Source organism: Phacochoerus africanus, chromosome 7 (assembly GCF_016906955.1).
Source record: "Phacochoerus africanus isolate WHEZ1 chromosome 7, ROS_Pafr_v1, whole genome shotgun sequence".
Taxonomy (NCBI): Eukaryota; Metazoa; Chordata; class Mammalia; order Artiodactyla; family Suidae; genus Phacochoerus; species Phacochoerus africanus.
In genome coordinates, this window is record NC_062550.1 from 32,029,931 (window position 1) to 32,049,651 (window position 19,721).

The window sequence follows — 19,721 nt, forward strand, 5'->3', positions numbered from 1 at the left end:
AGTAACTCTGATGAGAAGACTGTTATGTGTGGGTGTTTGGAAGTTATGAAGATGAGATTAAACAAAGCAAATTCTATTTTAATGATTGGTGCAAAATGGAAACATGATTTTGAGCAGATGGTTAAAAATATTATAAAGCAGTTTTATTCAAAGAAAATTACAGATATTTAAAAGCCTTGATTTATTTTAGCTCTAGTTTTCGTGAAAATTGGAGACAGTTCTTTTTGGAGGGGTGGGGAGCTAAATTATACAAATGAACATTTTAGAAGAATCATTCATTTTATAGTTCTTTTTTCCTGCTTCCCTCCCTGTGATGCATGTCTTTACCTCTTTCCTTTCTATCCTTTCTCTCCACCCATAGTATCTCCTGCACTGACCCCTCCAGCGCCTCATCTAACCTCATCTTTATTCTTATATTCCACCCTCTTCCCAGCCAGGGAAAGTGCATCAGAATGAAACTGGCAAGATCTTTTGACAGCTTGTCTTTACTATTCTGTGCCAGAAGAGGGAAAGTGGCTGTTTATTTGGTCCATTTCCACAAGCTGCTGTTAAATTATGGGCCAAGTTTCTTTTAAAACAGTGATTAATATTTCTTGATTGAAAAACTAGCAGACTGCACTGGGCTAATCCAACCTATGAGTGAGTGGGCCTTTCCAGATCTGGACAGGGTTTGACTGAGGCTTCCCTTGGATATTTGGAAGTGGGTTTTAATTTTTGAACTTTGTTTATGCTAGTTGCAGAGTGTAGGCTGATAGTGGTTGAATCATATGACGTTGCCATTTATTATGTCAAAATGGTCAAATATCAGCATTGTCATATGGGTCAACTTAATAGACAGTCAATAAATATTTTTGAATAGAACTGAATAGACTATAGAAATTATTCTTTAAAAGATTTGAGATAGTATATAGGAAATACAAACACAGTAAAATAATAAACTACAAACCAAATCCATTAAGATCAAAAAAATTCTCAACATAGGAGGTTTAAACAAGGAGGTAAATAAGACACAGATACACACTATAAGGTCCCCCACAATTGCAACAGTTTTTCTATAAACTTGGAATTTAACTTTCTGCACTAAAACAATAATGACAACGACAAGAACAAACAATATTTATGTAGCACTTATTATGCTCTTAGCTTGGTGCTAAGTGCTTTATATACACTTTGCATTTAATCCCTACCACAAACCTATTAGGGAAATTCTTTTTCACATTTTACCGATGAAAAAGTTAAAGCAAGCTTTGTAATATCTCAAAAGAGTAACAGTCCAGTTTCTTAGAGATACATTAAATTGAAAAAATAATCTTGACAATGTTATCAGCATTACTTAAGTAAATGTAGCATGCCCTTTTTTTTTTTTTTTTTTGCTTTTTAGGGCTGCACCTGAGGTATATGGAGGTTCCCAGGCTAGGGGTTAAATCTGAGCTACAGCTGCCGGCCACAGCCACAGCCACAGCAACACAGGATCCAAGCCACATCTTCAGCCTATACCATAGCTCACGGCAATGCCAGATCCCTGACCCACTGAGCAAGGCTGAGGATTGAACCCACGTCCTTACAGATACTAGTCAGATTCCTTTCAGCTGTGCCACAGGGGGTACTCCAGTACGCCTTTTATAAGAGTAGTCATTTACTATCCCTTGGGCCTTGGTCAAAGATTCTTGAGCTTAAGAATCACCTGGGCACATGCCCATCACCCCAAGTTTGGATTCTCTGGGTCTTTGCTCCTCCAAGTGTGGTCTTTATGACAGCATTATTGGCGTGGCTTAAGAAGAACAAGATCTCAGGCCCCACTCCAGAAGGCATCAGAATCTTTTAGTTTCGTAAGATTTCCAGGTGATTCATATGCACATGAAGTTGAGAAGTATGACTAAGTGTAGAAGAGCTATCTTGTGTCTGAATTCTAAACAGACTCCTATGGTGATTCTGATCTAGGTGATCAATGTAAGACCATACTTTATAAAGCTCTGGGAGCTCCCACTGTGGCTCAATGGGTTAAAAACTCAAAATAGTGTCCATGAAGATGCAGGTTCCATCCCTGGCCTTGCTTAGCGGAGTAAGGATCCAGGGTTGCCACTGGGGTGTAGGATGGCAGCTGCAGCTCCAATTCGACCCCTACCCTGGGAACTTCCATATGCCGCAGGTGCGGCTGGAATGAATGAATGAATGAATGAATAAATAAAACTTCCCAAGACATGATACCAAAATGCAATCCACTGAAAGCACTATTGCAAGCAATTTGAGAAGCCAAGGGGTCCTCTAAGTCAAAACAATGTAAGATATGCATGCACAACAGTTGGTGTTCTGATGCTCTGGCTGGATCTAAGAATAAAACCTTGGATATTGGCAGGGTTTCCTCTACTTTTTCATCCCAAGGAGCAGAGGAGAACATATTCCTTATGTGAAGGGGGAGTAGCAAACTGGCCTGCCTCAGACGTGAAATTCTTAGACACTGAAACCATAGCTAAAAAAAAATCATGTGAATTTGGCATTGACTTCTTAATGTATTTGTATTTAACTTTTCAGAATGATTTAAATTATTTACCACTAGGAAAAAATGATACTGCAGTAAGGTGCATGGTTTATCTGGTGGTTGCAAGGAGCCAGGCATGTTTTCCTGACTACTCCCAGGGTTTATGGTCAGATGGTAAATTAACTTCTACTTCTGGAAATTTGGAGTGGTCTTAAAAGGGAAATACTAGATATCAGGGTGGATTAATAATGTAGTATGGATCCCACTCTCAGGCACTCCAGATCTCTCACAACTTGCCCCTAAAGAATGAGGGGCAGATTTTAGGGGCCAACGTGCAGCCACCCCTGTTGTAGAGCTAAGAAAATAGCTATTCCAAGGGGGAGAAAAGTCACAGAATTAGATTCACAGTTGACTGTCTCCCACATTTGACTCATCATGGCTTTCTGGATTTTAAATCCCAGGCATTCTCCATATAATATTTGTGAAGCAAAATATGGGGAAGATAAGGAGAATCTGAAGAGAAAAAGCTATGGGGAAAAAAAAAAAAAAAGAATTGTTAATCGCACTGAATGGGTGGGTCTAAAGAGATCTACCAAGGAAAAACCATGAATCAATCACATACTGTTCAAGGTTTGTGAACCTGCTTCACAAGTATAAAAGAACCATAAGTTCTTGAACAGCAGAATGGCAACCTGGGAAAGCACACTTTGGAGGCAAGCAGATATGGGCTGAAATTCTGGCCCAACCAAGCCTGACACATTTCCTAAACTTCCCAGATTCTCACCTGTAAAATAAGAACAATGGTGTCCACTTTGTAGGGTTCTTGTAAGAATGTATGCAGAATGCTTCATTTTGTGGGTGGGACCCAATCTTCTGCTACAATACAAAGGTACCTTATTGAGACATCAACATTCAAAAATTTATTGACAATTTACTGGGCATCATGATAAAGCCAAAGATAATTAATATGCTGTCTCCATCTTTTAGATAGCTTTCTCTCAAAGAAGATCAAGACTAAGATAAAAGTAACAAAGATAGCTAACAGTCACTGGATAGGTACAATGGTCTGGTATAAGAACTTTTAAAGGATTATCTCGGTAAGTACTTATGATATTCCGAGGAACTAGGCATTAACCCATTTTACAGAGAAGGACGTTGAGGCTGGCAGAGATGCAGTAATTTTTATTAGCTCACTGAGGAAGCAGCAGACCCAGAATTGATCTCTGGAGCGCATAAGTACTACAGTGATCTAGATCTAGACTCAGCCAATGATTCATTTTCAGGCGCTGCATTCTCAGTTGCCAAGGTGTATTTCTCAGGCACAAATATGAAATAAATTCCAGTAGCCCGTGGATGGATGATATGAATCACATTTAGATTTGACTACAATTATCACCAAGGTGAGTGTCTTGTCTCTGGTCTCTCTAGCCCCATGGCCAACTCATCCTTCCATCCTGCCAACAGTTATCTTTATAAAACATGCATGTGATCATGACACTTCTCTACTTAAAAGGCTCCCTGCTGTCTGCAGGATTGTGTCCAAGAGCTTGGCTCTCTCAATTGGCCCTCACCTTCCTTCTCAGCCTCTGCTTTGGATATTCTGGCTCTTCACCCTACACTCTTACCTAAGACAGCGCCACATGAAATTAGGGAAATCGAGAATTCTGTAGCTAACCTCCTCTGTGACAAAATGGAAAGGAACAAATAATTTTCTTATTGTTTCCTTACATTCTCTCCTGTTGATATAAAGTAAAACATCTGTCATCTCCTGTCAGGGATCTGGTATTTTTTTCTTTTCTTTTTTTTTTTTTTTAAGGCCACACCTGTGGCATATGGAAGGTCCACCTGAGCCACAGCAGCTGCTGCAGCACACTGCACCAACCCGAAGCTCCACAGCAGCCCAAGGTGCTACAGTGGGATTCTTAATGCACTGCAGCACAGCAGGAACTCCCAATCTGGTATTTTATTTGTTTGCTTATTTTTTTTTTATCTTGTCAGGGGCACACCCTCGGCATATGGAGGTTCCCAGGGGTCAAATCGGAGCTGTAGCCACTGGCCTGCACCGCGTCAACCACTTACACAATAGCTCAGGGCAATGCCGGATCCTTAACCCACTGAGTGAGGCCAGGGATGCAACCTGCATCCTCATGGATGTTAGATTCATTTCTGCTGAGCCAGGACGCCAACTCCCCCATCTGGTATTTTAGAGGAAGAGGTCTTGCAGCTCATTTCAAACTCCACCAGAGAAGGATGCTGTTGCTTCTCCTGAGAATGCGACCCTTTCCCTAAGGTGAAAACCTACGTCCTACTCATCCTTTAAATTCAGTTCAAATACCATTTCACTGGGAAGCCTTTCTTCTCAAACCTCTTATGCGGTCCCAGTTTCCTCAGGGCTCCCAGAGTAGTGAGCTCCCCTACAGCATTATTGTACCATCTGTAATTACTCATTTATACAACTGTAGATCGTGAGACTCTTTAGGGCAGGGTTCTACTCTCTGAATCCCTAGCTCTTAGCTTGATTTTTGGCTTGCTGTAAGAACTCAAAATGTTGTCTCATGAATGAATGATGAAAGTCTCAAAGTCCCTACACTCTTTAGATCTCACAGGGAAAACATCTGATACACGCCTTTGGACACAGCACTTTGATATATCAGGCTCATAATATTTGAGAAGGAAAGGTCCCTTCAAAACCTGATGACATCCTAAGCGTGACCTGTTCCCCCACCACACCTTTCCTGCCATCGTAACCACCCCCTTCCCCCAAGATAGGGAGAATATGATGTTCATGATTTTTCTCCGCCCAGATCAAAGAGCTTCGCCCTTCCTTGATTCTTAACAGCCAAGACGTTCACAATAGACTCCAGGGTTTCTGCTGGGTTTGGTGACATCTTCGAGTGACATCTTTCTTTCGTGGAGACATCCAAATCTGGATCTCCCCACCGGACTCTGAAAAGAGCCCCACTACAGCTCCGACCAGCGGCCGAAGACAGCCCGCCTGGTCAGGAGGGGTTTTCCAGCTGTGCAGGCTGCACAGCCCCGGGAGGCGCTGGGGGCGTCGCCCACGGCCGCCGGGCTCCGCGCGCAGGCCCGGGCTGCGGTTGGCCACAAGAGGCATCCATCTTCCCGGACGAGCGCGGCGCTTCCTCACCGAGCCGGGCGGGGGCGAGGGCGGAGAAGGGAACGTGTGGCTGAGCCCACCCCTCCCGCGAGCCCTGCCCCACCTCGCCGAGCGCCGTCCGGCCGCCCGGGTCGCTGCCGCCCGTAGCTCGCTCCCGGAACGCCCAGGAGCCGAGGGGCCGTGAGAGCGCCGGCAACTTCGCAGCCGCCCCGGGGGCGCGGCTCCACCGGGTGCGTGTGTGAGTGTGCCTGTCGCCGGCGGCCTCCTGGGGGCAGCAGCGGAAAGGGGGACGAGGAGAAAGAGGCAGCCTCGGCGCACGGTGGCCCAGGAGGCAGAGGCCCCGCGTAACGCCGGCGGTGGAGGCACAAACTCCGCCGGGGCTGCGACCAGGACGTGTTCTTTAGGCGCGGCAGCCGCCCTCGCGGCCAGCGCTGGGACTTGCTTTCGGATCGCGATTCCTCTTGCCTGCCCCGGGGCAGTAGCAGCCGTGTGTGCCCACGGAGGAGCAGCGGCCCCGGCAGCAACATCCCTAGTCCGGGCGGGACCCCTGAGCGCCGGAGTCGGTGGCTGGAGCAGGAAGGGAGGGTCGCGGCGCCCGCCCTCCTGGACTGACCCTGCCCGGCGCTCCCCGTGCGGGTTGCTAACAATGGTGCGGAGCGCCGGCGCGATCCCCGCGTCCGCCCAGCGGTGGTAGAGGAAGTGGCCAGCTCCGGGTGGGGTGGGCAGGGAGACGCCCCCCGCCACTCGCTCGCCGGAGTTTGCCGGCGCACCAGGCCTCCCCGGTCCCGAGCCCTGGGCTCCCCTCCGCATCACCGACGGCAGCTCGATCCGGAGAGTATGGTGCCAGCGCCCGGGTTAATCTAGTCCTCGGCTCGCTCCTTTTTTTCCCTCCTCTTCTTCCTCCTCCTCTCCCTCCTGTCGGTGCTGCCTCTGGGTTCACTGTGTGTGGGAGTACAACTCTGCCTCTCCAAGGAGACTGGTCGGTGACCCCCTAACAGAACTTGCCCATTGAAAGCAAACCCAGTAACAGCTGGATAATGTCCACTCCGAGCAGATTCAAAAAGGACAAAGAGATCATAGCCGAGTATGAAAGTCAAGTCAAAGGTAAGAATGGGAGCGGCTGCCCTGCTCCTTTTGTGTGCTTTCTTGTCATTGTGCTCTGGGAGTTCCATTTCTAACTTGGGGTCTGCGTTGGAGGAAGGTTGTGAGGGACAGCTAGGGTGCCTGGTTGAGCCACCCGGGGCTTCGTGCAAGCCAATCCCAGTCCCAATCCTAGTCCCGTCAAACCCACGGGGAGCTGGAAACTGGGTGGCTTTCCCCAGCTGCCAGCGCGCAGCTCCAATAGGGTAAACCTGCCTTTAACTTAACAACCTTAAGCCGAGCAATCTACAGGGGAGGCAGGCAGCAGCAGTGGTTGTCATCACCATCATCCTTATTATTTTTTTAAACAATGCCATTGTCACAATGTAGTTTTTTTTTGTTTTTGTTTTTGTTTTTAAGGAGTCTTTTTTCTGAAGTCTGGACCCAAAGTGATCTAGAGCTTTATTGAGTGCAGGCAATTTTCAACATTTGCACTATTCGCTAGTTTATCAGGGTGAGTCCTCCTTTTATAAAATTGCTCCCCCAAAGCCTGTCAGTTAAACCAAGCAGGCACTAGTGGAATCTGACTCTTCCTTTATAACGGGCCGGAATTCAGTGCCATCTTTCACATTCACACACAGGAATATTGCTTTATCATTTGCTGGAGGCCACTGGCATGTAAAATGAAGGTTTGAATATTTGAGTAGTAGTTTTAACCCACTTATGTTGCCAGCTAATGAGGGAAATCTAATTAAGGTTCATTAAACATTTTTACTTAGTGTGCCTTGTGGTTTTAAAAAATATGTATTTCCTCTCCACTACAAGTACTTTGTGTTGCTGTCCAAGTGTTTTGTAAACATATATTTGTTGTTTTTTTTCTCCTCCTTTGTGGCTTCTCATGGGTAGTTTGTCCCACCCGTTGAGACAATGGATGGAGTGTTCAGATCACTGCTGTTCTTTGGAATAGTCAATGCAAAGTTGATAAAAATTGCTTTGTAGCCACCTGTGTTTGTACATATACAATCTTATGAAAGAACTTCAGAGAAAGGCGTTTCTGTACTTGCCTAGGGAAAGGCAGGAGCAGCCTGCGGGTCCTTTTGTGTGGTCAAGTTGTGAAGATGCCTAGAGTCCTTTGAGAGGACCTGGTGGGGGAACCCTCTGTCACTCTAGTGTGAATCTGGACGAACTCTTCATGGCCAGGGGCAAACACAATTGTAAGCCCAGGGACTTAGGTTTCCCTTGGGTTCACCCCGATAATGGAGTTAAGATGAACACTACTCAGGAAACACAGATTTTTATCTGCTTGCAATTAAGATAATTTTATACTCGTAGGAACTGGTTACATTGACATGGAAGTTATGTTAGAATAGAGAAGTAATTATTTGCTTAGAGACAGGTAAACTCTCTAATGAGCATAACCTTGCTTTTCTTAACGAGTCCAACACAGCCGAAAATCTTGCATTCGAAGGTAGAACTCTCGTTGGAAATCACCATTTCTCTGTGCAGTTTTTCCACGTGGCTCTTTGTGGCAGGTCTTTGAAAGGAGGCAGTCTGATTTTCCTGCAACCTGGAGACTGACTTGCAGAATGTACTTCCAAGTATTGGTTTCGTTACTTCTGCTCTAAGGTCATTTGTCATGATCCAGTCCTAATTTGAAAAATTCTCTTGATTAGTCTCTTTCCGAGTATGAATTCTATAGTCACATGGTTACTTCTATGCTTTGAGAGTAGAGGCCCTCTCCGTTGATTTAAAAATCAATAAATGGGATGTGTTGCAGTGTTTTAAATGTACCCATCGAATTCAATCCAAGGAAAAAGTATGAACATGGTGAAAATTGTTTTTGGCACAAATTCCCTCCCACCAAAGGGGATCTTCTCTCTCTTCCCTTTAACCTCCTCACTTACACAGACCTGTGAGTCCTCAGGCTGCTTTATTGCTCTTTACTACACTTGATCTGCCCTTCTCATCAGAACCTGTGTCCAGGCTCTGATCAACTTCCCCTGCAAAACTCACACATCCTGTGTCTAACCCAGATCCTTACATCCATATGCAAATATGAGAATGGGGAAATACAATGGAATTGGATCATACACACCTCAAATGGCACAAATTCACCTGTCTTGCTAGGCAAAATCAAGAAGAGAATGGGAGAGAAATGAAAGTTGAACAGTGCATGAGGCCGACTGTCCTGTGCAGTGAGAATAGCTCCCTTATTAAGGACAGTTTCAGAGGCAGGACTCTGTTTCTTTTTGAATTGAGCCTCTCTTTAAGGGTGAGTGTCTCACCCTGGCAAAGTACTAGTCCACTGGTTAAAGATACGTGGTTTTGAAACAACCAACTATTTCGGTTTATTTCATGCCAGAAAAAACAAAAGAAAGGTAGCCTATTTTATTACTGGAGGGAAACATACCTGCATTGGACTTATTAGGGGAAGACATAGGTCTGTTCCCAATGAATAAAGCCACATATATTGGACTTTCTAGGTGACCGAAGTGTATCTGTGATTTCAGGAGTCATTTTTGATTATATGTGGCTTTTTAACCTTCTGACTTGAACCTAACACTCTGGAGTATTGTCCATTCTTATTTTATTTCATTTCCCTAATACCATTTGCATTTATATCTTAGTTGCTGAGATAAGGGTTTGACCTAAAAAAAAAATGACTCCAGATGTGCGAATTTTACCTCTGAGGCTGCCTACATGTGTTTAGGGAACCGACTTCATGGGGCTGCTTTCAGGTGTGAAAAGAACCCATCTGAGGTGTAATGTGTGACTTTATCTGTAAGATCATAAATTTATCCTGTTAGATGTATCATGCTGAGCAAGTCATTTAACTTCTTTGTAGATTTCAGATTTCTTACATATAAGGTAAGGAGTTTTGATTCTCTCCGTCCTAAGGGTCTTTGAATCTAATTGAAGGTGTCATATCAGTTCGTATTATTCACTTAGTAAACTTTGCAAGCTTTTTGCATTTTCTCTGGGCTGTGCTGTTTTGAGGAGAGTCATCATTGCTTTCAATTTTTCTTAGTGGATTCACAAACACTCGTTCTCAGGGAATTAAAATGTAATATCATAGAAAAAACAGAAAAGTAAAAGCACATTCAGAAAAATAGAGCACAGAATTGTAAGAGGGGGGAGAATTGGGAATTATACAAGTGGTTAAAGGATAGATAGGTTCAAATCAGAGACAAAAGGACCCCAAGCAATAATTTAAAAGGAAAATGTTAACCAGGAGAGGAAAGACTATTTCATGCATGCTGGTCAACATCCCAAAGATTTAGAATCCAGAGAAATTAATCGCTTGATTGTGGGCCCTTAAAAACCAGATTTGTCAGAAAAAGTGTATGAAACTCAAACCAGTCGACTGCACTACTTTTAGCATCTCTGGCAAAAAGCTTAGCACTGGAAAAGATTGTAGCAAGTGGCTAACAGAAGGTTTGGGGATCATCCGTGGATTTAGGGGCTCAAGTAATTTTTGAGTTCTGCAACAGAAATATTTTGGCGCTCATATAAAAAAAAATTGGTTCACATGTGGGAGCCAAAAGAATCAGAAGACACATTTTGTGGGGTGAAACTCATGGATGAGAGGTTGTGTTTGTTTTTAATATTGCTTGTTGTTAGTTACTAAGAATTGACAGCTATTCCTTGCAGCATTTTCCTAGGGATAATCTCATACTCATCTATGTGCCATATGTACAGGAAGTGCCAAGAAAATCTGTTGTTCTTCAACCACGCTGCTGCCTGAGCTGCAAACAGTACATTTTGGTAGCAGATGGAGCATAAGGAAGTACCAGTTCAATTTGATATGACCCCACGTCATGTGACAGGCTTCAATAGGGAGATTAAAAGTGCTACTATCATTCATGTGGAACCTGTGTGTCTGCATATGATGGTCTTTCATTTTAACTTGGAAAATAGAAAATTATGAATTAAAACTTTATACCTGGGGGGGACTTTAAACATTTCCTGTCCAGCCCACTTATACGGGGTAAGGAGGCATCATGTCAAAGTCACACAGTTAACTATTAAATGCCTGGGTCAGAGCGTAGGTCCTCTGCTTTTCAGTAGTGGTGGCTTATTTTAGATTCCCTGTAAAGTAGAGTAGGAGATAGAGCACTTACCCTCTTCAGACTTTGCATCCACTGAAGGAATCATAGTTGGACTGAAGAGAGGACAGCAACTCTGGTCTGTTAACAGAAGGAGTGAATTCAATTGATTAACTGTAACTAAGTTGTGTGTGTGTGTGTGTGTGTGTTTTGTGTGTGGTGTGTGTGTGTGTTTCACAAAGATCATTTCAGGAAACCCCAGTGCTCAGGCAGAAGCTCCACATGGTGGCTTTAAAAGCAAGAGGAAAAAAAATATGGTGAATATGTACAAATGTAATTTGCTTGAAATTTTGGTCCCACTCATTGAAGTGCCACATGGTGGCTTTAAGATCAAGGGGAAAAAATACGGTGAATATGTACAAATGTAACTCGCTTGAAATTTTGGTCCCACTCATTGCAGCGCCTGCAAATCGGCCCTCTTACATTTTCCAGAAAACCTGATTAGTTTCATGAACTTCAAAATATCTTAAGAAAAATTGTGGAGACATTTTTAAGCAAAACGAGTTCTTCTGCAATACAGTGAGGGTTGCGTATGCTACGGGAGGGTAAATCTGAGCTCTTACCATCTAGGTTGGTTTGCTTACTCCTTTGCTATGATGCCCAGGTCAGGAACCCCACATCCTCAGCTCTGCTCCAGTTTGAGAGTCTACTTTGTGGATTGACCGGGATCCCTTTTTCAGGCTACCTATTTTCAAGTCATACAACTGAGAATTAAGATATGGAAAATGGAGTAAGCCATATGTCTCATCACTCAATCTGGTTTTCTTTTAGTGGTTTAAAGGCAGATGTTGGGATTAGAGACCATTACTTGAAGATATTTTTAGTTATTTGAAGGTATTTTTATTTGTTGGTCCCAAGTTTCTTTCTAGTTTATTGAGAGCCCATATGTGCTCACCTGTTGATAGCTCAGGGTGAGAAGAAATGGAACATAGGATTTAAGAGCAGAAACTTCAGTGTTAGCCATCCAGCCCTGCCACTACTAACGTGTTTGACCTCTGAGTCAATTTCTTCATCTGTAAAGTGGGGATGATAATAGTTCTTTTTAGCCCTCTTGCCTTTGTGAGGCTTCTGTGAGGTGATTTGTAGAAAACCTTTATCATAGGTTTGTCACTAGTAGTCTATAAAAATTAGTCCTTGGTATCAGTTTAATTTTGGTTTCAAGTGCTTCTTGGTACGTTCTGACTTAGACAAGCTTTTTGAAATTCAAATACATAGTCACCAATTTGCTACCTAAATAGAACTCAAAATGGGCAATTCTTGAATCATCCTGATAAAGTGCCCCGTACTTTTAGAATGGAATGAGTTTCCTGATGGAATTAAAAAAGGAAATGTAATAGGCAAACCAGAGACATTTCCAGCTCCTTATAAGGTGGATTTTTACGTTGTGTCATTGTTTTTAATCCAAGTACAAGTAACAGAACTCAAAAGCACATTTCCTGCGCTGCCATGTGCTTGCTTCTTGCTTACAGTTTTTGTTTTAAATTTTCTCTGCTTTTAATGGTGCTATATGGAAAATGGAAATTGAAGTCCAGTCAATTGATTTTATTTATATGTGGTACAAAGGATTCTTAGGACATCAGATAAAGTCTCTGACTTAATTTCGCAGTCTTGAGGGAAATATTTTGTTTTAAAGTCAATATAGAAATGAAAAATATGCTTCTAACTGCTAACTTGTGTCTACTTCATTTGAAAGTACTTTGATTTTTTTTCTAGCTTTATTGAGATATAATTGACATTATAACAGAAAGCACTTTTTTTTTTTTTTGTCTTTTCAGGGCCAAAGCCGTGGCATATGAAGTTCACAGGTTAGGGGTCAAATCGGAACTGTAGCTGCTAGCCTACGCCACAGCCACAGCAAGGCCAGATCTGAGCCGCACCTGCAACCTACACCATAGCTCATGGTAACGCCGGATCTTTAACCCACTGAGTGAGGCCAGGAATCGAACCTGCGTTCACATGGATACTAGTCAGATTCATTTCCTCTGAGCCAAGATGGGAACTCCAGAAAGCACTTTGATATTAAAAACTATGGTCTATGTATCTCCCACGCCTCCTGGTCCAGGAGTTCATTAAACATTAATTGAATGAATAGAGTAACCACTTTGAATCATTATTCCTTTCTAGCATAAACTAGAATGGTAATCATGCAGAATTTTCTAGGGTGTCCAATCAAGTATTACCACAAAATAAAACTGAATTTAAACTGTGTGTAACTTCTTTAAAAAGTCGTAAATCTGGAAACAGTCTAAATATCCAACAATGAGGAATATTTAACTGAATTCCACATGGAAGGTTATGTAGTCATTAGAAGTGGTTTCTGAAGAACATTTTATGGTGAGGAGAAATATTTTATAATAACTGGGGGGAAAGAGAGGGACTGTAAAAAAGCATGGTTGTGACAAGGTAAAACAGCTGAATGAATGGCCCGCTGTGCTGTGTCCCTGTGAGTCAACCATACCGGGTAGGCAGAGTTGCAGCATGAGGAGTCCTCAGTCTTCTCTGTCACCAACAAACAGAATAAAACATCCCTTCCTCCAAGGCAGGCATTTGTGAAGTCAAAGTTTACAATTAAAGTTAACTTGGGAGTTCCCATTGTGGCTCAGTGGTTAACAAACCTGACTGGTATCCATGCGGACACAGGTTCGGTCCCTGGCCTTGCTCAGTGGGTTGGGGATCTAGCGTTGCCATGAGTTGCGGTGTGGGTGGCAGACATGGCTTGGATCCTGACTTGCTGTGGGTGTGATATAGGCCAGTAGCTACAGCTCTGATTTGACCCCTAGCCTGGGGGCTTCCATGTGCTGCCCGTGCAGCCCTGAAAAGACAAAAGACCACACACACAAACAAACACAAAAAATTAAAGCTAACCCCTATGGGGGGGGGGAATGATGATGAAATAATAATAATGAAAAATAATCAGGGAGTTCTGCTATGGCACAGTGGGCTGGGGATTTGGCATTGTTGCTGTAGCAGCTTGGGTCACTGCTGTGGTGCTGGTTCAACCCCTGGCCGTAGAACTCCATGCCACCAATTGGCCCATATGTGTGGCCAATTAAAAAAAAAGAAAAATAATCATAGCAGCTAATAGTTACTGAGTGCACATGGTGGTTGCAGCTTTATACAGAAGGAATTTCTGGTTATTTTTCCTGCTTGGCATAGGTTGTACTTCCCTTCCCTTTGGACCACAGTATATCCACCCCTTGGTAGGTTCCCTGGCAAGAATCTCATTTTGAGCTCCATCCTCCTTCAGGGTGGGGTGGGGTAAGGTGGATCCAAGCAAAACTGAACCTCTGCTGATCACACTTGTCCCCAGGACAATTTCAGACGTCTTGTTTGCTTACAATTCAGGGATATACATCAGTTTTTCCTTACTTTGAATTCACCTAACCCTGTGTGTGTATTTGTGTGTGTGTGTGTGTGTGTGTGTGTGTGGTGTGTATGTTTAGGAAAACATGCTCTCTTTTGGGGGGTGAAATATATATACAATTGGGTTCAGAAAATCATTTACAATTTAATGAATAATAATAAAATGAATGCCTAGTTAGTAGCCATGCAGTTAAGAAATAGAACATTCCCAGGGTCTAGAAACCCCCTGCTTCCCCTTTCCTAACAGATTTCTCACGTCCAAGGGTTTCTCCAGGTATATTTGCTGGGTCGTGGGGAGTGTGCACAGTCAGCTTTACTAATGTCACACTTTTCTCAAAGTGTTTGATAGTTATACCCTTATCAGCAGTGGATAAGAATTACACATCTTAAAAACACTTAGTATGGAGCAATGTAGTCATTAAGATAAAGGTTCAACGATTCTACTCAAGAGAACCTTGAAAGACAGTGATCTAAAAATGTAGAGATTTCTTTCTTTCTTTCTGTCTCATATCATAGTCTGGATGTGCACATCCAGGCTACTAGGACAATTTTGCTTCATTCGCTTATTTGAGTTTCTTCTATCTCTTTGGTCTGCCATCACCTAGGGATCTGAACTTGTCTATCTCATTGAAACTGGGTGCTAAGTATATCCACGTTCTGACTTACAGGAAGGAAAATGATCTTGAGGAGTGCAGGGATTTCCATTCTTTTAACTGGGGAGAACTTTGTCACTTGACAAGATCTTGCTGTGAGGGAGGCTGGCAAATGTAGTCCATCTGGGCAGCCCTGTTTCTAGCTACCCCTCGATTACTGGATGACCATGGCAGAAGGAAAGAATAGATTTGGGTGGACAACCCAACCTGTAGTTGGCATGAGAACAGGGTTTTTTTGGAGAGGCAATCTACAGGGGTGAAATGGTATATTGTTTTAATTTATATGTCTTTATTTCTGATGAGATAGAGCATCTTTTCACACATTTAAGGGCCATTTGCTTTTGTTGCTAAAATGCTTATCCATGTCTTTGCCCATTTATCTCTTGGTTTGTCTTTTTCTTATTGATTGGTGAGTTTGGGTTTTAGTTTTTTTGTTTTGCTTTGTTTTGTGTTTGCTGCGCCTGCGGCATATGGAAGTTCTTGGGCCAGGGATCGAATCCAAAATGCTGTATCCTTAAATCATGGTGCCACAGTGGGAACTCCTTTAATATGTTCTTGTTATTAATCTTTTGTCAGTTATTTGTTACAAATATCTTCTCCCTGTTTGTAGTTTGTATTTTCACATTTAAAAAAGATTGGAGTTCCTGCTGTGTTTCAATAGGATCTGCGGCATCTCCGCAGTGCCAGGATGCAGGTTTGATCCCCGGCCTGGTATAGTGGGTTAAAGGATATGTTGGTGCTGCAGATCAGAGGTCTGATCCTTGGTGTGGGAATACCATATGCCAAGGGTGGCCAAAAAAGAAAAAAAAAAAAAAAAGATATCTCTTGATAAAATAGAAGTTGTTAAAATCTTGCTTTTGACATACAAGTTTTAAATGCAACTGAAGTTATTTTTCATAGTATGAGCTAGGGATGTCTTTTTAATTCTTTTCATGTGGATGACCAACTGTTTTTCATTCTGTTTGCTAAATAGCTCCTTCTTTTTAAAAATAATCCACTAGTTACTTATGTCTTGGTCAGAGTTTCATATATGTATGCGTACATCTCTGGATACTCTATTGTGTTTCATTCGTTAATTTATATAGATTCTTATACCAGTACCACACTGTCTTAATGACTATAGCTTTATAATAAGTCTTACTATTTGGTAGGCCAAATTCTCCTTCCCTCTATTCTTTCAGAAGTATCTTGGCAATCTTGATTACTTTTCTTTCAAGTGCATTTTATTTATTTATTTATTTATTTATTTATTGTTTTTTTTTGCCTTTTCTAGGACCACACCCACAGCATATGGAGGTTCCCAGGCTAGGGGTCCAATCGGAGCTGCTGCTGCCAGCCTACACCAGAGCCACAGCAACATGGGATCCAAGCCGTGTCTGCAACCTACACCACAGCTCATGGCAATGCCAGATCCTTAACCCACTGAGAGAGGCCAGGGATAGAACCTGCAACCTCATCTTTCCTAGTCAGATTCGTTAACCACTGCACCACGACGGGAACTCCTCACGTGCATTTTAGAATCAGTTTTCCTTCAATGGGAAACTCATTGGCATTTTGATTGCAACTGTATGAAATTATAAAGCAATTAGAAGAAATTGGCATCTGTGTGATGTAAATCATACAGCTCTACTTATGCCTGAGTTTGAATATCTCTCCATTTATTTATTTGCTTTTAAATATCTTACTGTAAAGTTTTATATTTTCCATGTTTTTGTTAGATATGTTATTTTTGTTATGAATGTTTATGAAATCTCTAAAATTGTTTTCTGTTTCTGGTATACAGAAGTACAGTCTACTTTTGCACGTTGGTCTTATGTTCAGCCACTTTGCTAAGTTATTGTTATTTTAAATAATTTTGCTTTTTGTTACAAAAGTTATTATTTGCAAAGATAGTTATATTTCCTCCTTTCCAAACCTTATGGCTCCAATTTATTCTTCTATTTTTGCCCTAGGCAGAATTTTGAGGAGGAAGTTAACAAAAATAGTGAATTGGAATCTTTTTGTTGTTTTGGATTTTAATGGAGTGTTTTCAAGCCTCTCCTTCCATAAAGGATAGTGATTGTTTTCAGCTTATTATAGATACTCTTATCAGGTTAAGTAAAATCTCTTGTGTTCCTTGTTTACTTGAAGTTTTTTTTTTGATCATTAATAGTTGGTTGAAAGTTATCTTTTTTCTTTTTGAATCCATTGATATTATTTTTCTTCTTTATTATTATTTTTTTTCTTTTTAGAATTATGTCTGCAGCACATGGAAGTTCCCAGGCTGAGAACTGAATTGGAGCTATAGCTGCAGGCCTGTGCCTCAGCCACAGCAATGCTGGATTCAAGCTGCATCTGTGACCCATGCCACACCTTGCAGCAATGCCAGTTCCTTAACCTACTGAGCAAGACCAGGGATAGAACCCTCATTCTCACGGAGACTATGTCAGGTTCTTAACCTGCTGAGCCACAATGGGAACTCCATTTCTTTATTATCGTAATGAGAAATATTTGTAGATTTTTCTAATGTTAAACCATCTCTGCATTCCAGAATTAAACCTATCTTCATTATTGTATCATGTATATAAATAATTGGATTTAGTTTGCCAATGTTTAGTTTAGGATTTTGTGGTGGTGGTGTTATTTTTTCTAGAAATTCTTGAATAAAACAGACCTGTGGCTTTGCCTTCTGGTAATTTCCTTGTCTGGCTTCATATTTCAGTTATACTAGCCACACAGAGTGCATTTGAGAGTATTCTTCTCTTTTGATTTTGAGGAAGAGTTTGAAATGTTTAGAATATTCCTTCTCTTGAAAGTTCAGTAAAACTGCTTATTTTCTTTGTGTGGAGAACTTTCAACTGCTAATCAGCAGTTAATCATTATTTTTATTAGTGATAGGATTATTTATTCTTTATGTTTCTTATTTTTCAGAAAAAATCATTTCTTCATTGTAAAAAATTTCAAATTACACAAGTGTAATCGCCCCTCATGCATCTATCACGCAGAAACACATGACCATATTGTTTTACTGTATCCCCCTCTACCCCCTCCCACTGGATTATTTGGAAGCAAATTCTAGAGATCATATAATTTTCTGTATAAATATTTCAGGATTTATCACTGAACACTAAAGACTTAAAAAAGAACATTATCATAGTGCTATTATCATGCCTGAAAAAATAACAGCAATTCCTCAATTTCTCTTGAAAGTTCAGTAAAACTGCTTATTTTCTTTGTGTGGATAACTTTTAACTGCTAATCAGAAGTTAATCATTAGTTATATTAGCGATAGGATTATTTATTCTTTATATTTCTTTTGAAAACAGTTTTGATAGGTAATATTTTTCTAGAAATGTCTCCGTTTTTGTAAAGTGTTCAAATACATTGACATAATGATGACCATAGCATCGTTTTAAAATATGGGCTGATCTGAAGGAAGTAAAGGGGTTATATGCTGAGAACTATAAAACATTAATCAAGGAAATTAAAGAAGATGAAAAGAAATGGAAAGATACTCCATACTCCTGAGTTGGAAAAAAGTAATATTGTAAAAATGGCCATACTACCCAAAGCAATCTACAGATTCAATGCAACCCCTATCAAATTACCCATGACATTTTTTACAGAACTGGAACAAACAATTCAAACATTTATATGGAACCACAAAAGACCCAGAATTGCCAAAGCAATTCTGAGGAACAAAAACCAAGCAGGAGGCATAACTCTCCCAGACTTCAGGCAATATTACAAAGCCAGAGTCATCAAGACAGTGTGGTACTGGTACCAAAACAGAGAGACAGACCAATGGAACAGAACAGAGAACCCAGAAATAAACCCAGACACCTATGGTCAGTTAATCTTCGACAAAGGAGGCAAGAGCATAAAATGGGAAAAAGACAGTCTTTTCAGCAAGCATTTCTGGGGAACCTGGACAGCTGCATGCAAATCATTGAAACTAGAACATGCCCTCACACCATGCACGAAAATAAACTCAAAATGGCTGAAAGACTTAAATATAAAACAAGACACCATCAAACTCCTGGAAGAGAAAACAGGCAAAACATTCTCTGACATCAACCTTACAAATGTTTTCTCAGGTCAATCTCCCAAGGCGACAGAAATAAAAGCAAAAATAAACCAATGAGACCTAATCAAACTGACAAGCTTTTGCACAGCAAAGGAAACCAAAAAGAAAACAAAAAGACAACTTACAGATGGGAGAAAATAATTTCAAATGATGCAACTGAGAAGGGCTTAACTGTTCAAATATACCAGCAACTTACACAACTCAACAGCAAAAAAGCCAAGCACCCAATGGAAAAATGGGCAAAAGACCTGAATAGACATTTCTCCAAAGAAGATATACAGATGGCCAACAAACACATGAAAAAATGCTCAACATCCCTGACTATTAGAGAAATGCAAATCAAAACTACCATGAGATACCACCTCCCACCAGTCAGAATGGCCATCATGAATAAGTCCACAAATAACAAGTGCTGGAGGGGGTGTGGAGAAAAGGGAACCCTCCTGCACTATTGGTGGGAATGTAAGCTGGTACAACCACTATGGAAAACAGTATGGAGATGCCTTAGAAAACTATACATAGAACTTCCATATGACCCCGCAATCCCACTCTTGGGCATATATCCAGACAAAACTTTCCTTGAAAAAGACACATGCATCTGCATCTTCATTGCAACACTATTCACAATAACCAAGAATGGAAACAACCCACCTGTCCACTGATAGATGATTGGATTAGGAAGATGTGGTGTATATATACATAATGGAATACCACTCAGCCATAAAAAGAACAAAATAATGCCATTTGCAGCAGCCTGGATGGAACTAGAGACTCTCATACTAAGTGAAGTAAGTCAGAAAGACAAAGACAAATACCATATGATATCACTTATATCTGGAATCTAATATAGGGCACA

At 41.5% G+C, this 19,721-nt stretch overlaps 1 protein-coding gene across 1 annotated transcript in view; it reads left to right on the forward strand.

Annotated features, from left to right (window-relative positions):
• Window positions 1-5,638: 5,638 nt before the first annotated feature.
• SRGAP1 (SLIT-ROBO Rho GTPase activating protein 1) overlaps window positions 5,639-19,721 on the forward strand; it is a 305,344-nt gene continuing 291,261 nt past the window's right edge. Inside the window, exon 1 of the mRNA XM_047787114.1 lies at window positions 5,639-6,701. Within this exon, the coding sequence (XP_047643070.1) occupies window positions 6,635-6,701 (67 nt within the window). The 5' untranslated portion in view covers window positions 5,639-6,634. The remainder of the gene's footprint in view (window positions 6,702-19,721) is intronic.